Here is a 24,726-nt window from a genome sequence, read left to right on the forward strand (position 1 = left end):
AGTCTTGAAAAATGTATCATCTATTTACAAATAATGGTTTAAATGACTCACATGAAAGAGAAGCCCTGTAAATAAATTACAAAATATTGAGATAATAGAAAACAACTAAAATAAATACAAATATGTATTAATATGTCTTTAAGAGGAAACACAGAGAAATGTACTCAAATAATTTTGGAAAAGTAATGTGTTCTGCACATTTTCTATTAATATCTTATTTCTTCAGTACTCCTCATTTGCTTACCCTCCAGGGACCCTGTCTGGACGGCCACTGCTGACACAGCTGGCGCCGTAGCCGGTGCAGTCCCCACAGACAGTGCAAACCATGCACTGCTCCAGCTTCCACTTATGCATGCCTGGGGGGCACATCATGGACTTCTCGTCTTTTTCATCGAGTTCTTCTTCCAGGTCTTCATCCATTGCTGTTGCCATATTTTCAACGCCAAAACCTACTTGGCAGATCAAATTTATAATTTGTTACGTAGTTATTTCCATGTTTAAAAAACTGGTAATTGTATTTCCCAACCAAAAAAATACATAAAACATAATAATCTAAGTAAATATTTACAAAGGAATGCTAAAATATGAGTAACAAAAATAAAATTTACTTTAGAGACCACTAATAAGCACTCTCCTCACTTTTCTTTCTCCAAGAGGAGGAAGGCTCCTGTCAAATCCCTGTTAGCTGTAACTTTCTGCCAGTTGTACTTTTAATTCTTTTCTGATTTTGATCCCTCCTTTCTTTTTTTTTCCATCCCTAATGCTAACACTTTTGTTAAGGCCACCATCATCTCTTCAACAGATCAAAGAAAGCCAAAAGTCCCTCTGCTATAGATCACCTTCCCACTGCCAACAATCAGCCTCCTCAAACAGGTATTCGTTCCTATGACTTCACAATTTACCTTTTTAGTACAAGTATCGGAAACCCTGGTGGTGCAGTGGTTAAGTGCTACGGCTGCTAACCAAAGGGTCAGCAGCTGGAATCCGCCAGGTGCTCCTTGGAAACTCTATGGGGCAGTTCTACTCTGTCCTATTGGGTCGCTATGAGTCGGAATCGACTTGACGGCACTGGGTGGTTTTTTTTTAGTACAAGTACCAAGGAGTCCTGGTTGTGCAATGGTTAAGCACTCAGTTGCTAACCTAAAGGTTGGCAGTTCAAATGGTGATCTGACTCCACGGGAGAAAGACCTGGCAATCTGCGTCCGTGAAGAGTACAGCCTAGAAAACTCTATGGGGTAGTTCTACTCAGTCACATGGGGTCATTATGAGTTGGAATCGACTCGACGGCACCCAACAATACTAACAAGAGTACCGGTATCAAGAAGCCCTGGTGGCACTATGTTAAGGCACTCAGCTGCTAACTGAAAGGTTGATAGTTTGAACCCAATAGCAAAGTCATGGGAGAAAAGACCTGGCAATCTGCTCCCATAAAGATTACAGCCTAGGAAACCCTATGGAAGCAGTTCTACTTTGTCATATGGGGTTGCTATTAAGTGTGGCTAGATGGCACACAACAGTACCAGTACTACTAGCCATGGAGGTGATTCCAACTCATGGCAACCCTATGTGTGTCAGAGTAGAACTATGCTCCATAGGGTTTTCAACGGCTAATTTTTTGAAGCAGATCACCAGGCCTGTCATTTGAGGCACCTCTAGGTGGACACAAACCACCAGCCTTTTGGTTAGCAGCCAGTCGTTATCCTTCTGCACCACTCAGAGACTCCTCACAATTCACAAACCTCTAATTTGGCTCGATGGCAATGGGTTTTGGTAATATCTTTCCAAGTCTTCAGAAGAACAAAACTCCTCAGCGAGACACAGTCACAATCTGGTCCAATTTTTTTTTTTCCCCCATGCAAACTGCATTCCAGAAAATTCCCTATGCTTTCCAGATATGCTGTGCCCTTTCACATACCAGGGCCTTTGCTCATTCCTGTTCCCTCTACACAAGATATCTCTCCCTACCGTCATCTACCAGTGAAACTCATTTTCAGCCTTCAAAAATTCAGCTCAAAACTCATTTCCTATACAAAGCACTTACTAACTTTTCCAGGGAATCACTCACTACTTTCTCAAAGCCTGTTTATACCTCAATTACAACATATTTAATTGTGTTATAATTGATTCAGCTAATTTTTATTGAGCACCTATATGTTCCAGGCATTCCTCTAGGCAAGGGGTCAGCAAACTTTTTTGAAAAAGTCCAGATTGTTGATAATTTAGGCTTTGTGGGACATAAAAGTCTCCATCCATTTTTTTAATAACCCTTTACAAATACAAAGTTCATTTATAGCTCAGAGGCCTGTACAAACACAGGCCAAAGAGCAGATATGGCATCAGACTTTATTTTGCAGAGCCCCGTTCTAGGCATTGAAGGCTATTGTAGTGAGCTATTATCTAGTGAGAAAGATGAACATTAATCAAATAATCATGCAAAAATATAACTGTGATAGGGTCAAAGGAGACAGACAGGGCTACAAGAGCATATAATGCGGGAGCCAAACTGCAGGGATCAAAGAGTTCTTCTTCATGTTTTATTTCCTACTAGACTTAGATACTCAAAGGCAAATTGCATCTCTTACTCATTTTATCTCTTTTTTCTTATTCTCAGTCAAACTTACTCTTATCTTTTACACCATCAACAATATAGAGCTACCACTGAATACAGGTCTGAACTCATAACATATATTTTTCATTTTTATCTCTTCTAATCTATGGGCAGACTAGGAAATTAGATAACCAATCACTGGATAACTATGTCTAGAATTAGAGTAAAGCAATACTGAAGGACTCAGTTACTCTATTTTTAACAATAATAGCTAAAGGTAATTGGGCACTTAAATGTACTAGGCTCTAAATACATTACTCACTTAATTATCCCAGCAGTACATTGACTATTATCCCCAAATAAATGCCTAAATTCAATGTTCTTCTAATAAAAATACCCATCAAATAGACTAATTCTAATTCATACGGAAAATAGAAGCCCCAAAGTGACTGAGAAAACAAAATTTCATAAAGACTAAAAATTTGACATCAAAATTTAAAAATTATATACAACAAATGAAACCATAAACAAATGTAAAAGATAAGCCACAGGTAGGCCAAGGATATAGGTAACACATACAAACTAATATGTAAAAAAAATTCCTCTAAGTAAGAAAAAGGCAAGCAAAATAAGAAAAGCAAGTTTGAAGAAATACTCAAATTCAGTCCTACCCCTAGGTGTATACGCAAAGGAAATACATACATATGTTCACCAAAAGACATTTACTAGAATGTTCACAGCAATATTTTTCCTAATGACCCAAACTGGAAACAACCTAAATGCCCATAACACTGGAAATGATTAAAATACTGTGGTATGTTCACACAATTTAGTACTATGCAACAGTGAGAATGAGCAACCTACAAGTACTCCTAACAATATGGATGAGTGTCATGAACATAAACGTTGGGTGAAAAGAAAAAAAAAAAAACTAGACACAAAAGAGTTCATACTGCATGGTTCCACTTACGTAAAGTACAAAAATATGCAAAACTGATCTATGGGGTTAACTGCGGCAGTACACAGTAACTAGAGGGGACCATAAAGGGGAGGCTTCCGGGTGCTGGTAATATACTGTTTCTTGATCTGGGTGCTGGTTACATGAACATGTTCAGCTAGCGGAAATTCAGAGATGTACACTTATGCCATGTCTACTTCTCTGTATGCACACTGTTGTTAAGTGCCACTGAGTTGGTTCTAACTCATAGCAATCCTATGCACAAAAGAACGATACACTGCCTGGTCCTGCACCATCCTCACAATCCTTGCTATGTTTGAGTCCATTGTTGCAGCCACTGTGTCAATCTATCTTGTCGAGGCTCTTCCTCTTTTTCACTGACCCTCTACTTTACCAAGCATGATGTCCTTCGCCAGGGACTGGACCCTCCTAATAACATGTCCAAAGTACGTGAGACGAAGTCTTGCCATCCTTGCTTCTAAGGAGCATTCTGGCTGTACTTCTTCCAAAACAGAGTTGTTCGTTCTTCTGGTAGTCCAAGTATATTCAATATTCTTCGCCAACACCATTATTCAAAGGCATCAATTCTTCTTTGGTCTACCTTATTCACTGTCCAGCCATCACATGCATATGAGGTAATTGTAAATACCATGGCTTGGTTCAGGTGCATCTTAGTCCTCAAAGTGACATCTTTATTTTTTTAACACTTTAAAGAAGTCTTTTGCAGCAGATCTGCCCAATGCAATATGTCATTTGATTTCTTGACTGCTTCTTACAACGAAAAACCATTTCACATCCATCAAACTGACAAAAATCAGAGTCTGATAATACCAACTATTGGAGATGATGTGGAAACCTATACTCTGCTGCTGAGAATATAAATAAGTTGGTACAACATTTTTTAAGAGAAATTTAGTAAAGGTGAAATCCACAACAATTAAACAGAGAAAGCCTCACATGTTTACCAGGAAACATGTTATAAGGAGGTTTTTGAATTATCTGCAATTGTGAAAAACTGGAAAGAAATTCCTACACCAACAGGAGAATGTATAAATAAACTTTGGTATGTTAGTGGTGCGCCTTATTACATTTAACATGAATCACTAGATTTACATATACCAACAGGAATAGATTTCGAACACCAATCGTGAGACAAAATAACAATTTGGGGAAAAATATGAGTAATAGATTATCACCTCTGTAAACACATAAAACACTAGCATGCATTTTATGTGCCAAATATAGAATATCTAATATATTTTACATACAAAAATATATAAGAACAGGACTGAAAGGATATTGATCGAGTTCATGATTGTGGTTAGTTAGCTCTGGAGAAAGACGGAGTATAACAATAAGCCTTAGAAGGGTAATAGGGGGATACAGGGCACTTAAACCTTATCTGCAATTTTTTTTTTTTAAATGACAAAACATGATGGTAGGTATACAGCCTTTTGTTTGTTTCAATGTTATTTTATGTACTTTTCCTGTTTAAAAGAATAAAAAAAACTTTACATTCTATATAGTTCTGCATTCTGTATTAATTTTGTGTCTTACTTGACTCATATGCCTTTCTAATCCACTGCTTACTAACAGAGTAAGTGTGATTCCTATTAAGTAGAAAATCTTTGCACAATTTTGTTACAAAATATAGTCTAAGAAGCCAGAACACAGGTATAAATTTATGCCCAATTTTCTTAAAGATTTCCAGAATACTAAAAGAACAATTTTGTTTAGCTCAGACCTCTTATAAAACATTATTTAAATGTATACTTACACTGTATATAGAAAACTAAACTAATCTCTCCCTCTCGCCCTAGCAGACATCATCCAAACTATGGTTCACCCAATCATTATCTCCATTTTTCAGTGCTTCGCTTTTCTTTCTTTTTTTTTTTTTTAAACAATATGCTCTAACAGACCTGCTTTTTTTAAAAAATTAAACTGTACATACATATATATGTTGTTGTTAGGTACCATGGAGTTGATTCTAACTCATTGCGACCCCAAGTGACAAAGTAGAACTACCCCATAGTTTTCTAGCTGTAATCTTTATGGAAACAGATGGGTAAGTTCAAACCATCAACCTTTTGGTTAGGAGCCGAGTGCTCTACCACTGTGCCACCAGGCTCCGTATATATATGGATATAAAAAACCCATTGCCATGGAGTCCATTCTGACTCATAGCGACCCTATAGGACAGAGTAGAACTGCCCCATAGAGTTAAAAAAAAAAAAAAAAAAGAGTTGCTCCTTAGAAATATGGATATATCAAAGGAAAAAAAAATGGTAGACTCTTGAGATTCTGATGTGCCTGCCATCACATAGGTCTCAAAAGAGCTAAACTTGCTTTTGTTAATTTATACAGAACTTAATGTTCAAAATCATTTGTATTTTAAGCACAGTTCAATGCTTAGTTCTAATGGTATTTATTATTCTTGTATTCTCCAGTCCACATAAAAAACAGAAAACCAGAGATCGGAATGAAGGATATAACATATTCACAGCAGCCAGAAGTGAAACTTGAGAGCAAGAATGAAAGACACAAATTATTTAAAAAAAAAAAAAAAAAAAGACCACAACAAGCATAGCAATCAAAGGATAAACCCATTTTCACTTCAATAACCCGAAGGTCGGACAAAGGATACCGTGAAGGAGGTGCATCTAGAACTTAGTCATTTCTTGATAAAGGGTCAGGTATTCATAAGGATCATTCTTAGTTGTCTACACAGACTAAATTACAGGCCGTACATCCTGTTAAAGAGGAAGGTAATATTTGCCAGGTGGACTGCTGTAAAAAGTGGTTAAAAATGAAAACACGTGGTATAAAAGGAGCTAATAACATGGGGCTGTTTGGAAAATTCACTTTTCTAGAATAATTCAGTCATCAACAATTCTAAATCAAAGAGGTGCTATTATATTTTATAAATAATGTAAAAAATCATTTAAATAAGCAGGTTCATATGCTTAAAAATTAAAAACCTAAAGTATTCAATTACTCCAGTGATAAACTTTTATCAATGACTATTGTCAAATAAATAAGAAATTCAGTGGTTTTCCTAAGTATGAAATCAAAGAGTCACTTGTTTTAAAAAGGGTACTATTCTTAACACACATTCTTCTGAAACTAATGAAAAGACAACACAAATTTTAGTATCCACATATCAAACACTTACCTTTCCCTCCTTGGTTCATGGCACCAGTGTCTCGCCCACACTGTCCTTTATTATTTACACCAAATGTCCACACTTCTCCATTCTTCATTAAAACACAAGTATGAGCTTTGCCCATAGCTACCTGAATTACAAAATGGCCCTTCAAATCAGTTACCAAACCTATAGAAAAGATACAGAATTGTTAAGAAACAACAAAATAGTTCTTCTGAGCCTAATAACTCATCAGTAACGTAAAAAGATCACCCTGACACAGAACTTTTTACTTCTGTGGCAAAAATAACTCACTGAAGTGAGAAATAAATGGCCATAAGAGTGGTAGGGTATTACTAAATTAATTTTGTAATTTTATAATGTAGCTTTAATGAACCTCAAAATGTTATCATCCTGAATGTTATCATTCAGGAGAAGTAGGCTCAAGCTTACTTCTCCTGAATGTTGCTTTAATGGCCAACAGCTCTCAACAATTCTCAGAAGCACTAGTAGTTCTCAAACTTTCCTGATCTAGGTACAATGGAACCTATAAATCATTTTACTTTACCTGCTTTGAGGTACCTCAGCAGAACATTTCCTTGTCATAGTACACTGAATGATGTCGTTTTTGTAGGAACCTGTGAAGTTTTCCAAAGCAATACTTTCCAATCTTTTTTAACCTACAATGCTTCCTCCTACAATCAAACACGTAACTACTTCCTAGCTTCTGATATTCACGTATTACTTTCACTACGCCTGCTTTACATCTACTCAAAGGCACCTTGGAAGACAGGGCTAGGTATCTGCTTCTAAAAGGTCACAGCCTTGAAAACCCTATGGAACAGTTCTACTCTGCACACATGGGATCACTGAGTTGGGATCGACTCAAAGGTAAATGGTTTGATTTCTGCCACCATGTTATCTACTTGATATTTTTTTGCATCAACTATAAATTGACTGAAGCATTTATAATCTTGTCAAAAGTAGTAGTAACAGTAAAAATCAAATCCTGTATATTATTCTATACATATTAAACACTTTTTTAAAAAATCAGACATATTTGTTGCATTTAAATTACAAATATCAACGCTGTATCACATGTTGGGAAAACTGTTTTACATTATTAGCTCAGATATTACTTCTTTAAGAGGGCCTTCTCTTTTACCTCATACTAGCTTAGGTCTTTTTGTTAAGTATGCTTCAAAAACGCCCGTTTCAGTATTTAGCATACTTAAAAAAATGTATACATAGAAATGGTACTTAGTAGTAGTAGTAGTAGCTGACATTATTTGTGCCCTTACATGTGCCAGGCTCTGTGCTAAGCATTTTAAAAGCATTATCTCTTATAACGTCTTCAACAACTGTATGTAGCAGGTACTATTATTAGGTGGGGAGGGTGGAGGAAAGCTCTAAAAGGTTAAGTAAACTATTAACCATCTATAAATTGGTGGTGCCAGATATAAGTCCATGTTCTTAACCACTAAACCACACCTCAGATCCTCAAAAAGGCAAGAACCATATCTGTCTGGTTCACTGATCTTTTACATATAGTTAGTGCTCAATAAACATTTGTTGAATAAATGTGTAACTTTCATCAGTCCTAGCCAAGACGATTTTAGCAAACAATAGTTATACTGAATATTGTTTTTAAACTGTACATGAGTCCACTTCGCTCTCTACCACAGAGGTCAATTGAGAATCTAAATATTACTACATTAAGTCACTTACATATCACCTAGGTACGGTTCACTCCAACAAATAACTGTTACAAAGTTTTGATATACATCATTTCCCTAGCATGATATAATCACTTAAACTCCCAAGCACAAAGTTTATTAATTCTGCTTTTTCCATAGAAATTCATAGACATCACTAGCTTGTACATCTTCACCTCATCTAAAATCCTTCCAAGTAGGCTGCTTCATTCAATTATACTTATTTCTAAGTGCTGGACAGGATATCTAGCAACATAATACTGTGATTTTTTTTTTTTTTTAAGGTTAGAGTTTATAAATAAAATCTACTTATTTGGCTAGTAGGAGCCCTCATATCCACTACTTCAACTTTTGGTTTATCAGTCATTCAGCCACTTAGCCAGTAATCACTGAGAACACACACTGTGCCAGGCACTGTGCTTAGCACTAGGATATAACAGTAAAGGAGAGAGAGTCCCTCCCTGACAACCTAACAGTTTAAAGGGAAAGATAAGTAAACAATTACAAAGCAGCAATGCTATAAAAATCAAATCTCAGGGTACCAACAGGGACAAGACATAAAAGAGTCTAATCGAGTCTAGGGAAAGCTTTCCAGAGAAAGTAACAGCTAAGCTGAATCTTTACTTGCCAAGCTCTATGGCTGACTCTGCGTGAAACTGGTGACAGTGTTCCTAAAAAAGAAGACAGGAAGGAAGCACAAAATGTTGCATTTGGAGAAAAAAAAAAAATGTGAAAAATAAAGAGAAAACATAGTACAAATGTTAATTTTTTTAGCCATAATTTTGCAATACATAATGATTGGGTAGTGATCATTTTTTCCATATACTGAAATAATGTTTAATTTTTTTAACTTACTTGAACTATCAGAGTAAATAGCATCTTTTCCAAACATGTATAGCTCTCCATCTTTAGAAATAACAGAACTACTTCCATTATTGCAGGCTGTATAGACCACAATCTTTCCTTCCATCTTAATTATCTTTTTAGGTTTATAGGGTTTTGATTGCCTTCTGCTCTTAGCTTAAAAAACAAAGAAACAAAATTAATTTCAACACATCTGTGTACAAATAACTGGACTCCGGTGGTGCAAACTGTTAACGTGGTCAGCTGCTAACTGAAAGGTTGGAGGTTTTAGTCCACCCATAAGCCCTTGGGAAACGGCCTGGCGATCTATTTCCAAAAAATCAGCCACTGAAAATCCTGTGGAACACAGTTCTATTCTCACACACATAAAGTCACTTGAGTCGGAATCAACTCAACAGCAACTGGTTTATGTACAATAGTTTCTCTATAAAGCCCAGGGGTTGGGGGGGGAATGTTTCTTGCATTTATGATACATTTTATTTATTTTCACAAAGGCCTGGGCTTCCCAACGTGTCAATATAATGAGTCAACCTACAAGCCTAAGTTGGTCATTTAGCATTAAGGGGATCACTGTAAAATCCTCTTCTGTGTAGCACATTTGAAATTCCCAATGGGAAACATCAAATTTCTACCAGTTTTGGGGGCGTTCAATCTCTGACTTAGCTATTTACACTAAAAAAACCACCAATGCCGAAGAACCAGAGCAGAAATACAGAAAAGAGATAAAATTGTTTATTTTTTCATTCTAAACAACGATTTCATTATAGACAAAAAACACGAAGAACAGTGATCGCCAACTGACAGCTACATAAGGTTACTTAAGATTCACATTCATTCTGAAATATCTAGTCCTTCCAAAGTCTATAGTTCTCTAAATAAATCTAATGGAATAAACAGTTATTAAAATAACACCACTTGACAAAACAGGATAATGATATATTCTCGATGAACGGCCATGCATTCAGAAAGCATGTAAAATTTCATAAACATGTACTCTAGAATAAAATTAGAAAGCACAGTCCTTTAATGAACAGTACACTACCACCATTAACTAAATATGCTAATGTAAAATTCTCCTTTATACCTGGTGAGGTTAGTGTTATCGAAATTAATATACCTTACGTTAAACAAATTCCAAAGTATTTTTAGCGAATGCTCACTTGATCAGCCAACTTACTTGATTCTCCATCTTCTCCTTTACTAGCAGATCCTGTAAAGAATATGCTTCCATCTTCTGCAACTAAAAGAGCATGAGAGCCATCGTGTCCAACTGAGAAGTGGACAATCTTTGGAGATTTCGTAATTGGTAGCTCAACCCATTTTCCTGCTGAAGGACCACCTTGTTTGATTCCAAGACTCTGGTATTTGCCAGTGTAATATATCTTATATATTAAAAAAAAAAAAAAGAAAAAGATTTACATACAATGCCTTTTGAGTTGACAGTGCACCAGGTTTCATAGGAGAGAAAAAGGAATTCCATATTTTACTGCAAAACAAAAATAACAAGAACCTAAACTTTTTTTTGATACTATTTAGACTTCTGCAAGCTGAGCAGGAGAGAAATATGTACATTAAAACACACACAGAGAGCTCATAATAGTTTCTTTATATCTACTTAAGATACTTGTAATTTTTCATATTTATATTTATTTCATAAATATATTCCATAAACTCACAACCACAGGATATTCATAAAATTCCCAATTCACTTTTCCAAGCTGTTAGAAGCCCTATATACAGATATGCTATATTTGTCTAGCAATTTTAATTTCCAAGATTATTTTAATTATCCTCATATCTACTAGATACAAGGTTTCCATCTCTATAGATTAGATTCCACAACTTATAACTAAATATACATGCTCCTACTTCCCCCAACTTGTAGTCTGCACATTTCTGCACTTTCACAAGTTGATAATTTGCAATGAATACACTATTTATCAAAATAAGCACAAAATGTAAATCTACCCCAACTCAAAAGATTACATATAGAGCTCCATAATTCAAATTATGTGTTTATAAAAATGTAACATTTTATAGTTTATAAAGTTTTATAAAGTCTTAAATATCACAATTTTCTTTCATACTATTTTATGAATAAAATTCTCCCACATTAAAAAAACATAAAACAGCAGCTCTTGTCCAGAGGTGAGATGAAAAGGCAGAAAGGGACAAGAGCTGGTTGAACGGACACAGGAAATCCGGGGTGGAAAGGAGAAGTGTGCTGTTACATTATGGGGAGAGCAACTAGGGTCACACAACAATGTGCATATAAATTTCTGTATAAGAAACTAACTTGAACTGTAAACTTTCACTTAAAGCACAACAAAAACAATTTTAAAGCAAAATTTAAAAAGATGATTGACTACATTTAAACATGTGAACTCTGTAAACTAATCAGCTGACTATACTATCTTTTACAGTAGAAAATGTTAATTTTATCCAAAAAGAGTAATTTACCTTTCCACTTGCTGTTTTCATTAGTGCGAACTCTCGTCCTGCACCAAGAATTGCTGACTCTTCATCAAATCCTGTACCTGGTATACAACAGGACTAGTAAATGCTATTACATTTTTAGTATGAATAATTTAAAGCACAACGTGCACTACTTTAAGTTATTAAAAAGTCAACTAGTATCATTCAAAAACAAGGATGACAAGATACATGTCACATGGCTGGTTAAAAAAAAAAAAACTACTAACAGTAACAGATGTACTACTCCGTGGAAAGATAAAGTTATTATAAGCTTCATAATTTGTCCCAAACTAGTACCAAATTAATTTTTTAAATATAAACAAAAAAACTTAAAAACTCAGTATCAGCAATATTCCCTCAATGACTAAATGAATGAACAAATTTAATTGGGCACCTATTAAGTACCAGGCAATACGGAGTTCATGAATCTTATCTCAGGTAAACTTTACGATTATATTGCCCATTTAAAAACGAGTAAAATGTAAAGCTTAGTGACTTTAGTCCAGGCACAGAGTTGTTTGGGGGCTTGAACAACGCCATATAGATATTTGAATTAACATATTTCAGATGCTCTATTCCGTATTTCTTCCTACAGAGGAACATTTCATGCAGCTGTTACATGAATATACACACACACAGACCCTTATGCACATTTTAAAAAAATACAAAACTATGAATAAACAATTGTAACTTTATATAGGGCATAACTCACGATTCTGTCCAATTATACAAATTATAATTGTATAATTATACAATTGGCGGCATAGTGGTTAACTGCTACCACTGCTAACCAAAAGGTCAGCAGTTCAAATCCACCAAGTGCTCCTTGGAAGCCCTATGTGGCAGTTCTACTCTGTCCTATAGGCTCACTGCGAGTCGGAATCAAGTCGACAGCAACAGGTTTTTTGTGACGGGCTTTTCAAATTAAAAAAAAACTGTAATCTCAACTTAAATGTTTTCTATGGGGGAATTACAAAAACACTATAAAATTAAGTTAAAATACGACACATAAAGCACTAACGTCAGGTTTGTTAAATTTAAAGAAAGAGCAATCGAAAAAGACGGGTCTTGTAAAAAATTGCACAAGTTAAAGTATGGCACTATGAAGTCTGGAGTGGTGCTACAAATAAAAATTGAGACCCTCATGGGAACTAGTGATGCTAACTGCAAGAATGAGTATACTAAGCCCAAGAAATACTCTATCTTTGTATCCAAATGAAAGATTACTGATCAGTTTGTTAGGCCAGTTACCTATGCATATCTCAGAAATATGTTCAAATAAACATCAAAGATTGAATGACAGAATTATGTGTATTACTGTAGTAATATTTACAAGAGAAGTGTGCAAAATTTTAACTGAATACAGAGGGGCATATAAACTGACGATGTTCACTGCGTTGCCCAGCCACAGTTCTTATTAAATGTAATTTTCTTTTGCACCATTGAAAATAAAAATGGTAAATTGTTAGCCAATTCCTTTAAACGGTCTTCAAATATACTGTTTAAAGAACCCTATTTCCTTACACATATTAACTCATGATTGTGCTTCACAGCAACAGACATCCAAATAGCTACTAAAAGATAAGTTAAACTGCTGAAAACACAATGTTAGCTTTTAAAAGAATAAAGAACCTGAAAATTAAAATGTGAGGGAAAGGCTGATTTTGCCATCTTACTTATAATATGCAAGTCCTTTTCCAAATCAAATAGTGAGATACCACAGGCATGTAAGCATTTTCTGGCCAGTTTAAGTTGTAATTCTTGTTGTAGTACAGGCTCAGTGCTTGTGGCAAATATTCTGACAACAAAACCATCCTAAAAGAAATAAAATATTCACAGTTATGTTGCATAAATTGGTCTTTCTAGGCTCTATACTCTAATAAGAAGCCCTGCTGGCAAAGTAGTTAAGTCCTTGGCTGCTAACAGAAAGGCTGGCGTTTCAAACCCACCAGCTGCTCTGCAGAAGAAAGATGTGTTAGCCTGCTTCCGTAAAGACTACAGCCTTGGAAACCCTCTGGGGCAGTTCTACTCTGTCCTATAGGGTTGCTGTGAGTCGGAAGAGACTTGTCGTTGGTAACAGGTTTGGTTTGGTTTTAGTATATTCTAACAAAAACTAAATTATTTAAAAGAAAGGGGTTTCACTTACACCAGCTACTCATGACTCAGAGTACTTACATCTCTCGAAGCAGCTATCTGATTAATATATTCTCCATCAGTGAATAAAATATTTTGACCTTCTGTGTGGCAATCTGTATAGAAGGAAGAAAAAGTACTTACATTACAATATAATTAAATGTTTCATAAAGTGACTTTACTCCTCTGTTGAAGTCAGAATGAGAACTCTCCAAGCAATAAGGATAAACTTAAACTAAAAAGGAGACTTCACTTTTTAATAAAAATTTGCAAATTAGCAGATACTAAGTAATTCAACTAATTATACTTATTACATTTTTGTGCTTACATTTATAGCTTCTTCCATATTCAAAGACCTGAGAACTCACCTAATTCAAAGGAATTAGTATTAAATGTAGTCTAGTAGTAAACATGCACCACAATGAACTATAATGCTGGTTATAATCATTTCAATACAGTCACATGCAATGTAGGTAACAGTCTGCCCTCAGACATACATCACAGTCATTAGTGTCACAGAAAAATACAGACAGACCTACAGTTTCTGTATTTGAGGTCTATGGTGTCCAACTACAGATATACCTTGTTTTATAAAACAGATGGAATTCAAAACTGGTTGTACAATTTTTCACCTATAAGTTCAATGTTTCTTTCTAGCACTTTTAGCATTTTACACACTCTCAACTTTTTAAATGTCCTTCACAGAGCAGGTAAATCTATGCTTATGTATTTCTTTCTGTCAGAAAGCAGTCATATATCTGGGCTGCAATATCTTATTTTGCCAATACTGAATATATCTCTGAGGAACAGTACGCCATATACTTTAGTCAAAATAACACACAGGCTCAATTTTAACAAGGGATACCTGTATTACAGAAGGACCACTGAAATACATGTTAGTGATTGCTACTAAATAATATGAAACTACAAGCAAAATCTAACATCTAAGTATATACTGTATCCTTTTGGAAGAAAACAAATGTTTAGCAAGCAAGTATAAAAGCACACACAATTTCCAAAATAACTGCAGAGAACTAGGATGAATCTCTCCATTAATCAGAATACCAAAAGAAAACAAGTTTCTCTTTGCACCTGAATCAATGAAAGATAAAATTGTTTCTAGAATGCAGCAATGGAGACCCCCCACCCAAATAAACTGGATTACTCTATATCTTTGCCCAGGAGCTTCATACTAGCATACTTCCTTATCATAAATATGCAAAAACACAGGCAGACCCTTACCAAATAGAGAATTCAGTGATCACAAACTGGAAATAGAAACTGGGAGACAAGGCCCACTGGAAGCCCAAGAGACTTGGTAATCAAAGAGAGGAGAAATCGAAAGAAAGAGTTCCTAGTCCACTGTACAGAATACAAAGAGGCACAAGAAAGATGCTTCTCAAGCTTTAAGCAGTAAGATTTTAAACTAAAAAGCAAAGAAGAAAAACTCATTATAATTTCAGGTAAATGCAGGGCTGAGGGGTGAAGCAGCACAAGAAGAATAGCAAACAGCCTCATGATCTGAGGTAACCTGTGACCAGACATGGAAAGTAAATAACATAAGGATACATTATAAAACGTATGCTGAAAAATAAAGGATAAAGTGACAATTAACAAACAAACAAACAAACAAAAAAGTGTTTTAGGTTCAGCAATCAAAACCAAAACAAACCCATTGCCCCTGAGTCGATTCAACTCACAGCAACCCTACAGGACAGAGTAGAACTGCCCCATAGGATTTCTAAGGCTGTAAATCTTTATGGAAGCAGACTGCCACATCTTTCTCCCATAGAGTGGCAGGTTCAGCAATACGAGGCTGGAAATAATGCTTCTTTAAACTAGACTACAAGACAAGTTGGAACGCAAAGCTCAAGAAATTACTTGATTTACGTTCATTTTAAACATGGTATTCATACCATCTATAAACCTGACGATGCACTTCTGCTCCTTCTTGAAGGGAAAGCTAGCGAGCACAGCTGTCCCTATCTAGGAAAAAAAAAGAGCTACTGAAGAAAACATGGTCCAGGTCAAAGAACAGTGAATAGGACGGACTTCTTTCACACTTGCGGGCTGAGTCTTCCCGCGGGTGATTTCAAAAAGATTTTCTCTTTATCCTTTCTTAATCCTTCATGTAATGTCATAAGACAGCATCTTCAGGAAAATTCTAGGCAACATCTGCCAGTTGGAAAGACACACAATATTCTCCCAAAGTTTGGTTCATTCTTCTCCAAGAACACAGTATATATTTAATAAAACACAGAATTGAAAGCCACACTTATATTTTTAAAAGTTGCATTTCATATGTTAACTGATGCAGAGGGATTTATATCGAATAAGGAGATTAACAAGTAATTTTTTATCATGGTAAAATAAACATAGCAGCTTTATATAGATGTTTTCAAATCGTCTTGTCACTCACAATCTCTATTAATGATCAGGGCTTCTCAGAAGTAAATCCTTTATATTATTCATCCATTTAGGGGGTGAGGGACCTTTGTCAATTTATCAAAAATTAGAATTTTTCTTCTAGAACATTACCCTAAAATGCTAGCACAAAGACAGCAATACAGATGCTTATTACAGTGTATTTTATTTAACAAAAAACTGGAATTCCATTCCAACATATTAATTAATGGAATATATTTTGTAACATTAAAACAATGTGTACATGATTGTTTAGTGGCATGAATACATATTCAGAATATCAAGTGAAAGAAGTAGGTTTAAAAAAACAATAGAGTATGATCACAGTATATACATACAAACAGGAAAAAGAATGGATATTCACGAATATATTAACAGTGTTTATAAACGGGAAGTGAAAGTTCAAAGTTGTATTGATTTTATTCTCCTTTGCTCCTATGATTTTTCTACAATAAATGATTACTTTGTATATATGTATATTGGGGTATACATTTTATTATTAAAAAAAAATTTTTTTTAAATAAATCATTATTATTATTAGGACCGAAGACTCGGCCCAGGACTCATGATGAAAAAAAAAAAAAAAACCGTGTAGACTCATCTGAAAACAGGGAGCTATTTACAAAAGTCATGTGTTTTCCAAAGCTGCTCTTTATGTGAAAGGGACAAAAAATGTGCAATTTCCTTAACACGGAATCATGTAAACTAATTTGGGCACAGGTAGCAATATTCACATAAATACTTGATGGAGTTATTAAAAAAAAATGTAAAAATTAACAAGCAGCCTGGGAGCAATTATCCTTCTCAATGTATTCTTCAGAGCAGTGGTTCTCAATCATTTCAGCTGGTCAAATGCCTAGAAGTAATATTGCTGCTTACCTTAAAATTATTGATAGACACATTAAGCATTCAACATTTTAATAAAACAACCCACTTTGGAAAGTATAAGCAAATTCAAAGACCTTAAAATGGAAAATACCTTATGCCTTTGCCCAGTGTTCCACAACATTTGAGACTTACTGTCTCAATGTAAACAGCAGTGATTCTAAGTTTGAATTAAGGCAAAGTGAATTGTGTCCAAAGTGCCTTATCAGAGTTTTATTAAAAGGGATAAATGTTTGAATTTTTAAAAAAATTCTTGACATACCCTTCAGGCTGTCTCTGAAAACACTTTAAAATAAAGACGAAATCTCAAAGTATAAGGTTGTTAAAATAAACAGAAGATTCTTTGTATCAGGTTATATGAGAGCCAGTGTTTTTTTTAATAAGAGCAATAAAATAACCTCGCCCCACTAATTCAGCAGTTGAGACATTTGGTGGGGGGTGGGGGGAAGCAATCAGGTTACAGATGGGCAAGGTCTGATGTCTGTTGAACTCACATGCATTAACTTTACATAGATTATAAAACGTTTTGCAAATCAAGATTTCTGAACTATTTGTAAGCAAGCACCATTTCTTGCTACATGTCTAAATACCTAACATGCACACCTCTTAAAATCATTTGTGAAGAAAAAACGACCAGTAGAATAACATACCTGGTAACATTACAGTACCGTCTTGCTCCAGTGTTTCAGGGCTTATTCTTATGGCTGTCATGCTGTGGTTATTCACATCTCTATACAATAAATAACCCTGATAACAATAAAAAGTTCTGTTGTGTTATGTGTTAAAATATTTTTTTCATTACCAACTTAACAGCGAAAGCAGCCACACAGGACCATGTTACAGTTTTTTAAGGTACAATAATACATCAATATTAGTGATGTCTACAAAAAATTAAATATTAAAAATATAAAAGCATGGGTATACCTTAATACAGGAGGCATAGCACATTATTTGGGAATCAATTTAATCTATCATATCCTCAGATACATATATATAGTATAAATATACAGAACAGGACAAGATAAACATTTTCTTCAAGATGACTATACCCCTTGCCAAGAAAATAACAGAAATGATCACTATTACTTTAACAAATGCTTTAAAAGAAAAAATAATAAAATATTTAAGCTGCCATTTCAAAACGAATAGAGTAGTAGTTTTAGATGGGCTGATGTACCACTGGCCGTATTTCTGTAAAAAATGCACTATGCATTGTTTCTTAGAATAACAGATAGCAAGCAAAAAACTGATGAGACATTTCAAACCATATTATGTTTTAAAAAACACTCACAGAGCGATGACTTTGTTATCTAAAATTAAATTTCAGAATCTCTCCACTAGCTGACATAGCGGGATTATCATTCATATGACAACAACAAAAATTTCTTTAGTTTCTAAAATGCTTTCAAATATCTTTTATCATTTTATGCTGACAACAATCCTATGAGCTGGGCAAAGCATGTGTGCAAAGAAATCTTTATTCTGCTTTCTTCCACAGAAGAACGTGGGCTTTGCCTCTCAGGAAGGCTTTGTATGAAAATAAGCATTTCTGGCCTCTCTTTTCCATCTTTAATTTGCTTCTCTCCATAGGAGGAGGAGTGATGCATCTGATTGCTGTGTTCTTAAGAGTCTGACACCCATTCAGCCACGCTATTCAGGGGATGAGATCACGGGATTAAGAAAGCGATACGGCCTAGCTCTTTTCTCTCTTTGGTGATATTCTGCATGGACCTCTATGCAGCTGACTGTCTACCTACAGGCCAAACTGTGATCCCTGGAAGTTACAGCTATAGACTTAGGATGGAAGAGTTTGTGGTAAGAAGCCGCAATTTGGCCTCAGGTCACAGATACATTTCCCAATTCAGATTTGTTAATCATAAAGGTAGTCTTTGATTCTTATCTAGAAGCTCACCTAAACAAGAACTTCAACAGAAGACATTTTTATTCCCATTTTACAGATAAATAACAGAGGACCAAGTAAGTCAACTGAGTTTTCCAAAATCACACAGCTAGTAAATAGCAGGGCTAGAATTAAAAAGTAGACCTCTCGTTAATTCTAAGCCAGTGTTCCTTATACTGTGCTATTCTGTTTTTACAGGGGTCCCTGGTTTTTTTTTTTTTTTCTGGGTGGGGCAGTTAAGCGCTCAGCTGCTAACTGAAAGGCTGGCAATTTGAGTTCACCCAGGCATACTTCAGAAGAAAGTCCTGGCAATCTACTTCTGAAAAACCTACCACTGAAAACCCCATGGAGCACAATTCTACTTGACACACATGGGGTCACCCTGAGTCGGAACTGACTCAACAGCAACTTTTTTTTTTTTTTTTAAATACTGGTTTTCTAGCAATATTGTTAAAAACAAAAACAAAAAAGGATATATATTGTGTGTGTGTGTGTGTGTTATATGAAACTTCTGTTTAAATAAGAGTGACATTATATACTAATTAACCAAATAGAAACCACATGTTCTAAAATTTAACAACGAAAATTTGGTTTATTGTGGATATTCTCCTACCTGAGCATACCCTAACCAAGACTTTTTTTCTTTTCTGTTTCTGATGCGGGATGTAGAATTGTATATATGGCCCTGCAAAATAACAAATATTGTCTATCAACAGTTGCATAATTAATAATTAATGAAAATAATACAAAAGGATGAATGACATTTAATGTACACATTTCAATTATGATTTTTACAGAATTACCATTATATCAAAATTAAATAAAAAAATAATAATGAGGCTAGAAACAAATGGAACATAATTCAGTATAGGTGTATCTTCTGCTATGATCAAGAACTGTAAGAAATAACGTTACCCTAACTGTCCCACTGTATCCAGAGCCTATTTTGTATAAGCCATCCTTGCATAAGAGATAAAGAAAAAATCCATCATTCTGAAGTAGGCACTGATCATCTTCATCAACAGATATTTCTTTTAATGGCCACTTGTGCATCAATGCTGCTTTCTTAATGCCATTGCTAAACCAGTCCTGAATTTGAATTTTTCCCACCAAAACTGCTTGTACACTTCTCTGGAGTGAATTTAGTATTGTTGGCACCTATTCAACAAAGGAGAAAAAAGCAAAAAAGGTATTTTAAAATGCCCCAAACACAAAACAAGACAAATACAGACATTTTTTGTAACATATAAGCACTTATAAGAAACACTGTTCAGAATGATGATGGCATGCAGGCAGAAAATAATAACATGAAGCTCATTTTCAGAAGTAAATCTCAAACAAACCAAAAAAATATCAAATCCAAAGAAGATTAACCTGCATTTTTTATCAAAAATACTGATATACTCATCTCTCGCAAAAACACCAGGTAACCTGCACTGCCTATGATATACTGAGCTGAGCAAAATATAATATTAAAATTAATTTCACCTGTTAATCTTTTTACTTTTTATTGTGGCTAGTAGAAAATTTTAAATTACATATGTGGCTTGCATTATATTTCTATTAAACCGTACTGTTCTAGAGGGTACATTAAACCCATTGTTCACAGATACAGTTCTTAGGCCATCAAATGAGTCAATACAGTATAACATATTACATTTCCCTCCTATATTGTTTCTTGAGTCAATAATCATTACCTTGAGTCAATAACCATTTTCACATTTACTAAGTTTTCTTGATACTTATCCCTAAGTGTTCCCCTTGTTCCTCTAAATGAAGTCAAAGGTATCATTTCTACTTTTTCCCCTTGGCAACAGCCCTCACCTCTCGCTGCCATCTGGGCTGGATAATCTGTAGGCCTTCCATAGCTTCCTGAGAACCATGCATATATACCCTGCATGTTTGAAAGTATCTTCTATCTTCGACTGATGGTTGGGCTACGTATAGTGAACATCATTTTCCCTCAAAACTCTAAAGACACTGTTCTGTTATTCCCAGTTGCCAGTGTTGCTTTCCAGAAGTGCAATGCCATTTTGCTTGATCTTTTGCTATGTACCAGCTCTTTGCTATCTGGAGACTTTACCTTCCAACATCAGTGTTTTAATTCTGCAATGTTACACCTTGCTGTGATTCTATTTTCATTCACTGTGTTGGGAACTTGGAGTGTGTTCTGCCAATCTGAAAATTTGTATCTTTGGGGTCTGGGAATTCTCCTTATAAGATTTCCTTGGTAGGTTTCTCCCCTCTGCCAGAACCCCTATTAGTCAGATATTGAAGTTTCTGGATGGTTTCTCTAATTTCATCTTATATTTCCTATTTTCTAATCTGTCTCCCCTCCCCCCACCCCCTACAACCATTTCCTGGGAATTTCTTCAATCTGATATTTTTAACCTTTCTACTGATTTTTTTTTTATTGCTGCTATCCTATTTTTAACTTCCAAAAATTATTTCTTGTTCTCTGATTTTTTTTAATAGAATAATATTATTATATGTAGTTTTCTTTTCTTACTCCTATCAAAATCATAATGACAGTTTTCTGAGAAAACTGTAACTTCTGTCTGTCTATACTCCTTTTATCCAAGTTTCTTTTATTATTATCATTATTAATTTTTGGTTCACCCCTTCAGAAAGGATTTTAGTCTCTGTCAATAAAGTATTTCTCAGTACTACCATTCCTACTTTAAATTAAAACTCTCAGTTTAAGTTTTTTGGAACAGACAGGTAATATGAATTTGGGTCCCAAAACAATTTGAGATGTTAGTTATGCTTTCTCAAGGAAGACTTTTCCCCCTCCATTCAGAGCCAGACCAATAGTGTTTTTTGAAATGAAGCTGGTAAGTAAAAAGGAGCCAAATCATAAAGAACAACATGAGCTTTAATACAGGGTTTTGGCTGGAGTCAGGGATAGAGGCAGATGGTAGGGAACTTCAGGTGTTGAACCTGGGACCAGTAGTTTTTGTATAGCCTAGTGGCTGGGCATACTATTAGAATCAGATAAATCTGCATTCAAGTCCTTTCTCTGCTATTTGACAGCTCTCAATTGCTATAACTGAACTTCTTCCAATCTTCAAACATCTCACTCTTACTCTCACTACCTCCAGGTCTTAGCACATGGACACTTGGAACATTCTCTTCCCACCCCTGCAACATCAACATCCCCCTCTGGACTGGCTGATTTCACCTCATCCTTTAGATGTCACCTTATACTCTCTGGGAGGGCATTCATGAACCTAGTTTATGTACCTCTGCTATGGGTGCCAATACTACTCCTAAATCTACGCAAAAATATATCAACATGGAACCCCCCAAAATTCAAGTGTTTATGGTCACTATCCTATTAAAATTTGCTATATTATAAATAATTCTTTGTGTTATTTTACTACAATTTAAGAAGTGTTCATATATTTTAAACTTATATTTAAATTAAATAATTTGCAGAATCGTTAAAGCATGTCTATAGAACACAGCTTGAAAACCACTGCATTAGATGAACTTTGAAATAATTAAGGGCCATAAAATGGGAAAAGAGGGTTCCGGGCAGGGCAGAGAGGGAAAAGATTAAGAGTAGAAATCTATAGTCAGGAGACTGCTCATGCCTGACTAGGAGAGTTCACGATCCCTGAATAAGTCACTGAAATTGACCCATATACTCCCTTTGCTGTCTTTGGCATGCTAATGGCAGGATTATACCCACCCATACCCATTGCTGTCGAGTTGATTCCAGTTCATAGTGACCCTATCGGACAGAGTAGAACTGCCCCATAGAGGTTTCCAAGGAGCACCTAGTGGATCTGCACTGCCGACTTTTTGGTTAGCAGCCATAGCTCTTCACCGCTACGCTACTAGGGTTTCCATGGCAGGATTGGTACAGCCCTTTTTTCTGTCCTGGAGGTTGTCCTACTGGCTAGGGAAAGGCAGAGAACAGGGACTTAAAACTATAATTTCTTAGTCAATTTCCAGAATATCCAAAAGAATTATATCAAATTTGCCTGTAAGAACTGTACCTCCGACCATTAATAATGGTGAAAAGCTTATTCCACAATCAGATATTAAAAGCTGAAAATGTTATATGCCTGACTGAAGTAGCTCAGAGACAAAAATCAGTGTTTGAAAAACCATAGTTATTCAATCAAAAACAGAGTAGACTGACAAAGATGATATCCAGGCAGCTAAAAAACACATGAAGAGATGCTCACGATCATCAGCCACTAGAGAGATGCAAACCAGAACTACAATGTGATACCATCTCACTCTGGCAATAATGACACTGATCAAAAATACAGAAAACAACAAATATTGGTGAGGTTGTGGGGAGATTAGAACCCATACACACTGCTGGTGGGAATGTAAAATGGTACAACCACTACAGAAAATAGTATGAAGCTTCCTTAAAAAGCTAGAAATGGAAATACCATATGATCCAGCAATCCCACTCCTTGGTATATATCCTAGAGAAATAAGACCTGTGACAAAAACAGACACATGCACATCCATGTTCATTGCAGCATTATTCACAACAGCAAAAAGATGGAAACAACCTAGGGGTCCATCAACAGATAAACGGATTACAAACTGTGGTACATACACACAATACTACGCAATAATAAAGAATAATGATGAATCTGTGAAACATCTCACAACGTGGATGAATCTGGAGGAAAATATGCTGAGTGAAATAAATCAATCACAAAAAGGCAAATATTGTATGAGACCATTATTATAAATACTCAAAAAAAGGTTTATACACAGAAGGAAGTATTTTTTGATGGTTACCAGAGATGGGAGGGGAAGGGAAGGAAAATCACTAACTAGAGAGTAGACTATATACAGTACACATTGTGTACTGCCTTTCTCTTCACCAAAGTTAATGGTCAGCCCACGGTGATCAAGGCAAGGGAAGATACCGGTACGCAAGAATAAAAGGCATTGATGATAAATACTATAACACATACAATCCTGCAACAACAGTAGTAACAAACAATAATTTATGAATGGATACACAGGTAGGTATGTATGCTGAATAGGTGTGGGAGGGCGTACGGAAGTACACCCACGTGCATATATAGGTTTGGCTGTGGATATTTCTATACACATATTTGTATTTGCTGCATCTAAATTCAAATATATAACATAGCACACAGGGAGTACAGCCATCGAAACATCCTAGGCATAACCAATGCCTCAAGGCACTGAGTTACTGGGCCTGAAGGCTAAGGACCATAGTCTGGGGGACGTATAGGTCAACTGGCGTAACAGTTTGTAAAGACAACATTCTACATCCTACTTTGGTGAAATGCAACTTTAGTATTAAAAGCTTGGTCTCTTTAGGTCTGGAGCAAAGGAAAGTAAAGAAAACCAAAGGTTCAAGAGAATAATCAGTCCAAAGGATTAATGAACCTCAGGAACCACAGCCTCCATTAGCCTGAGACCAGAAGCACTTGACGGTGTCCGGCTACCAGTACTGACCACTCTGATTGGGATCACAAAAGAAGGTCCCAGTTAAGAGTTGGAAAAACAATGTTGAACAAAATTCATATTCATAAAAAAAGACCAAGATTTTCTGGTCTGAAAGAGACTGGAGGAACCCCTGAGACATGGCCCTTAAGACACACTTCTAACTTGGAAGTAAAGCCATTCCCAGAGATCACCTTTCAGCCAAATAATTAGACAGGTCTATAA

General features: G+C 35.5%; 1 protein-coding gene across 8 annotated transcripts in view; it reads right to left on the reverse strand.

Annotated features, from left to right (window-relative positions):
• Positions 1-24,726, reverse strand: part of MYCBP2 (MYC binding protein 2) — a 287,568-nt gene that overhangs the window by 204,666 nt on the left and 58,176 nt on the right. For 6 of the 8 annotated variants that reach the window (XM_049853285.1, XM_049853288.1, XM_049853286.1 and 3 more), the window contains exons 6-15: positions 19,963-20,205; positions 19,661-19,732; positions 17,798-17,894; positions 13,881-13,954; positions 13,382-13,520; positions 11,691-11,767; positions 10,408-10,612; positions 9,222-9,386; positions 6,682-6,840; positions 245-452 (exon numbers count right to left, since the gene is read on the reverse strand). In XM_049853285.1, coding sequence (XP_049709242.1) covers positions 245-452; positions 6,682-6,840; positions 9,222-9,386; positions 10,408-10,612; positions 11,691-11,767; positions 13,382-13,520; positions 13,881-13,954; positions 17,798-17,894; positions 19,661-19,732; positions 19,963-20,205 — 1,439 coding nt within the window. The remainder of the gene's footprint in view (positions 1-244; positions 453-6,681; positions 6,841-9,221; positions 9,387-10,407; positions 10,613-11,690; positions 11,768-13,381; positions 13,521-13,880; positions 13,955-17,797; positions 17,895-19,660; positions 19,733-19,962; positions 20,206-24,726) is intronic. The other 2 variants (XM_049853287.1, XM_049853282.1) reach the window with 1 other exon arrangement.

Source organism: Elephas maximus, chromosome 14, assembly GCF_024166365.1.
Source record: "Elephas maximus indicus isolate mEleMax1 chromosome 14, mEleMax1 primary haplotype, whole genome shotgun sequence".
NCBI lineage: Eukaryota > Metazoa > Chordata > Mammalia > Proboscidea > Elephantidae > Elephas > Elephas maximus.